General features: G+C 40.5%; 1 protein-coding gene across 3 annotated transcripts in view; it reads left to right on the top strand.

Annotated features, from left to right (window-relative positions):
- PLA2R1 (phospholipase A2 receptor 1) overlaps positions 1 to 3252 on the top strand; it is a 95096-nt gene that overhangs the window by 32494 nt on the left and 59350 nt on the right. For all 3 annotated transcript variants that reach the window (XM_006921112.3, XM_025039429.1, XM_025039430.1), the window contains 2 exons: positions 483 to 640; positions 3035 to 3133. In XM_006921112.3, coding sequence (XP_006921174.1) covers positions 483 to 640; positions 3035 to 3133 — 257 coding nt within the window. The remainder of the gene's footprint in view (positions 1 to 482; positions 641 to 3034; positions 3134 to 3252) is intronic.

The following is a 3252-nucleotide window of genomic DNA, read 5'->3' as shown; positions in this document are numbered from 1 at the left end:
GGAAGGGAAGGGAAGGGAAGGGAAGGGAAGGGAAGGGAAGGGAAGGGAAGAAAAAATACATCATATATCTCGGCTATCATTAAAAGTTTCTTTGTGCATATGTGCCCGTTTCCTAAACCAATAAATCCCTATTTTTCCTTTCTCTAGGCAAAAACAAAACCAGATTTTTCAGATCTACTTTTCGTACAGTAGCAGAAACTAGAGTCTCAGCAATCTGACTTGCTTTTAAGCTTTGTTCTTGCACTGGATTTAGCTCACACTCTGCCTCACCTGTAAGGCCTATATCAAGAAGATTGGATAGTACAGTATAGGAGTAAAAGGTTAAGCAGGTATTTTATACTGAGACTTAAACAGGTTTCATCACCTGAAGAAATAAAGAAGAAATCGCTTGCAAAGTGGTATATTTTGATAATAACCCCAGTGCCTTTTCTCCTTTGCATATAATAGGATTCCTGTAAGTAATTTATATCTATCTCTTCCAGAAAATACATCAGAAACATGGATTGGTTTAAGCAGCAATAAAACGCCAGTTTCCTTTGAATGGTCTAATGGCTCCTCAGTCACCTTTACTAATTGGCACACACTTGAGCCCCACATTTTTCCAAATAGAAGCCAGCTATGTGTCTCGGCAGAGCAGTCTGTAAGTTGATTCATTTGTTCATTGCTCATTTTGCTGGACTTGTATTGAAGGCCTCCTATACCAGGGACTTGGGCTGTTTATTATCCTGGGCTGTGGCAGAGACCAAGACAGACACAGTCCTGCTCCTCATGGGACTTCTGTGCTAGGCAGTAAGCAGGTATCCACAGGTAGGGGAAAAAAAAAAAAGCAGGATAATAATAGTTGTCATGATAGCTCTGAGGAAATAACTGACATGATGGTGAGAAACTTGGGTTGGGACTGCTGCTTCAGATAGGACAATGAAGAGGTGACATTTAAGCTGGGACCTAAGGAAAAGATTTTTAAAAAGAAAAAGAAAACCTCTTGAAGAGCAGGGGGAAGAAGATTCCAAGCAGAGACAGCTAGTGCAAAAGACCAAATACAGGCCAAGGCTTGACGTGTTTGTTAATCAAAGGGAAGACCAGTGTAGTGCGAAGATGAGAAAGGTGAAGGGGTGGCAGGAGATAGGGCAGGAGGAATGCAAAAAATGCGAGGCTTTGGGTCCTGTATAGGAATCGCTAAAGCTTCAAGCAAACAGAGGGCATAATCTGATTTACAGTTTTAAAGTAACTGGCTACTTTAAAGTAACTGGAGAGGGATAAAATGGAAGCAGAGAAACCGGTTTGGAGGCTACTCCAGTGGCTGGATTAGGGAGGGTAGTGAATGTGGAGACAAGCAGACACATTCAAGGATCCTCTGGAAGAGAGGAATTACTGCTAAATGAGATGTGGGGCTGAGAGAGAGGAAGGTTTTTAGCTTGAGCAACCACCTTTTTGGTGGACGGTGGTGACCTTGTCCATGGTGAAGATGAGGTGCTGGGAGAGTGGTGATTTTTAGGCTCCATTATCTTGTTAACGTGAAAGGTTTTCAACCATATGTGCAACCTCTTTGAAAACTGTAGATCAGTGGAAAACCTTGCTCTTTTCCTCACATGAATGTAATGGTCCCAGTGGCCTTTGCATCACACTTATTCCTACGCTATCCCTAATGGATTAACTCTCTTTGATCAGGTAGCTGCTGAACTCACTATCTGAATTTTAGGAGGTTATTGAAATTTGGTGGGCATCCTCGCTCTTTCAGACAATGAGGATACCATATCAAATTCCTCCGAGAAGCAGATTATTCATGTTCCTTAAGTAGCTTGATGAAGTTCTTTTGCCAAACAAACATGGAAAATTTCTAAGCACTTACTATTACGGTACGTTCTATTGTTTTATCTTTTAAGGCTATCACTGACATGTACAGTTACAATTATAGTGCTTAGGCAGTATCTCGGAGTCACATTTGAGGAGGGACAGTGACCTCTCTCAATGTTTGCCTTGGGTCTAACTCTGCTGAAAGCCACCAAAATTTATTCTGCAATATTTGATGCTTGGTTGGTTCGTGAGTTTTGATATAATTAAGATGACCTTCATTTCCTACTGACATGCTCCTGTTTTATTTCACAGGCATGAGTATTTCACTTAGCATGTTCATAGAACAGGAGCCAATATTTGGACAGAAACTATTTAAGGGAGTAAGGATGGGTATTAATATTATTGAGTATGTCAGGACAATGCTCCTGTAACTGTAATATTTTATAGCCTCCTTTTCGGCTCCTTAGAAAATAGATGTATAAAAAGTAATGTTTATTCCCATGAAGTAGAACTTAATATGAATATAATTATCAAAATAAGCAAGTTACCTAAGCAGAGTTTAAGCCCAAATTTGAATGTGAGAACCTAGGAAACCATTCATTCATTCATTCATCTAATAGTTATTAAGCATCAATGGTGTGCCTGACATTATCCTATAACTGAAGACTCCATGGGGGTAGGGGGACTGCAGGGCTGCTCTTACAGATATGGTTTAATAGTTTGCATAAGGTCCTGTAGTCAGTAAAAATTGGAGCTAGGATTTAGTACGAGGCTCAGCGGGCTTTATATTAAACTGCTCTCATTTTTTCTTTTAAAAGATGGGTTGGAACAATGGTTCTCAACCTTCATGTGCACGAGAACCACCTAGAGGGGTTATTGAAACACAGATGACTGGGCCCCATGATCGGTGTCTCATTCAGTAAGTCAGGTGGGATGTGAGAATTCACATTCTAACAAGTTTTCAGCTGATGTTGATGCTGCTGTTCTGAGGACCAACTACTGGGATGATGCCAATCTGCTGACCTAGAGAGATGCTGCTTCCCCTCTTCAACCACTTCTAAGTGTGAAGTACAACTGCTAACAGATTAAAATTTCACCTTCCTTTCCAAAGAATTTTTTGTTTTAATACAAATCAGACCACACAACTCAAATTTAGGTGGTATCGCAGGCACATAGGCTTTTAGGGGACTGTGGAGGCCTTCGATGACCCTCATTTTTCTTGTAATAATTTTCCCTTTAGGAAGGACACTGGAAAGTTAAAAATTGTGAAGAAACACTTTTTTACATTTGTAAAAAAGCAGGCCATGTCATTTCGGACACTCAATCTGGCTGTCAAAAGGTAAGTGCCATTAACGTTGCGATTTAGGTGCAGGACCTTCATAACTAAAATAATTTATCCACCATCAACTGAAAGTGAACCTCTCTCCCTCTCTCTCCTATCTTTGCTCCCTCTTCCTT

The sequence above is a fragment of the Pteropus alecto genome, unplaced genomic scaffold (genome assembly GCF_000325575.1).
Source record: "Pteropus alecto unplaced genomic scaffold, ASM32557v1 scaffold3, whole genome shotgun sequence".
Lineage (NCBI taxonomy): Eukaryota > Metazoa > Chordata > Mammalia > Chiroptera > Pteropodidae > Pteropus > Pteropus alecto.
The sequence above is the reverse complement of the archived record's forward strand: the minus strand, read 5'-3'. Positions and strand labels throughout refer to the sequence as shown.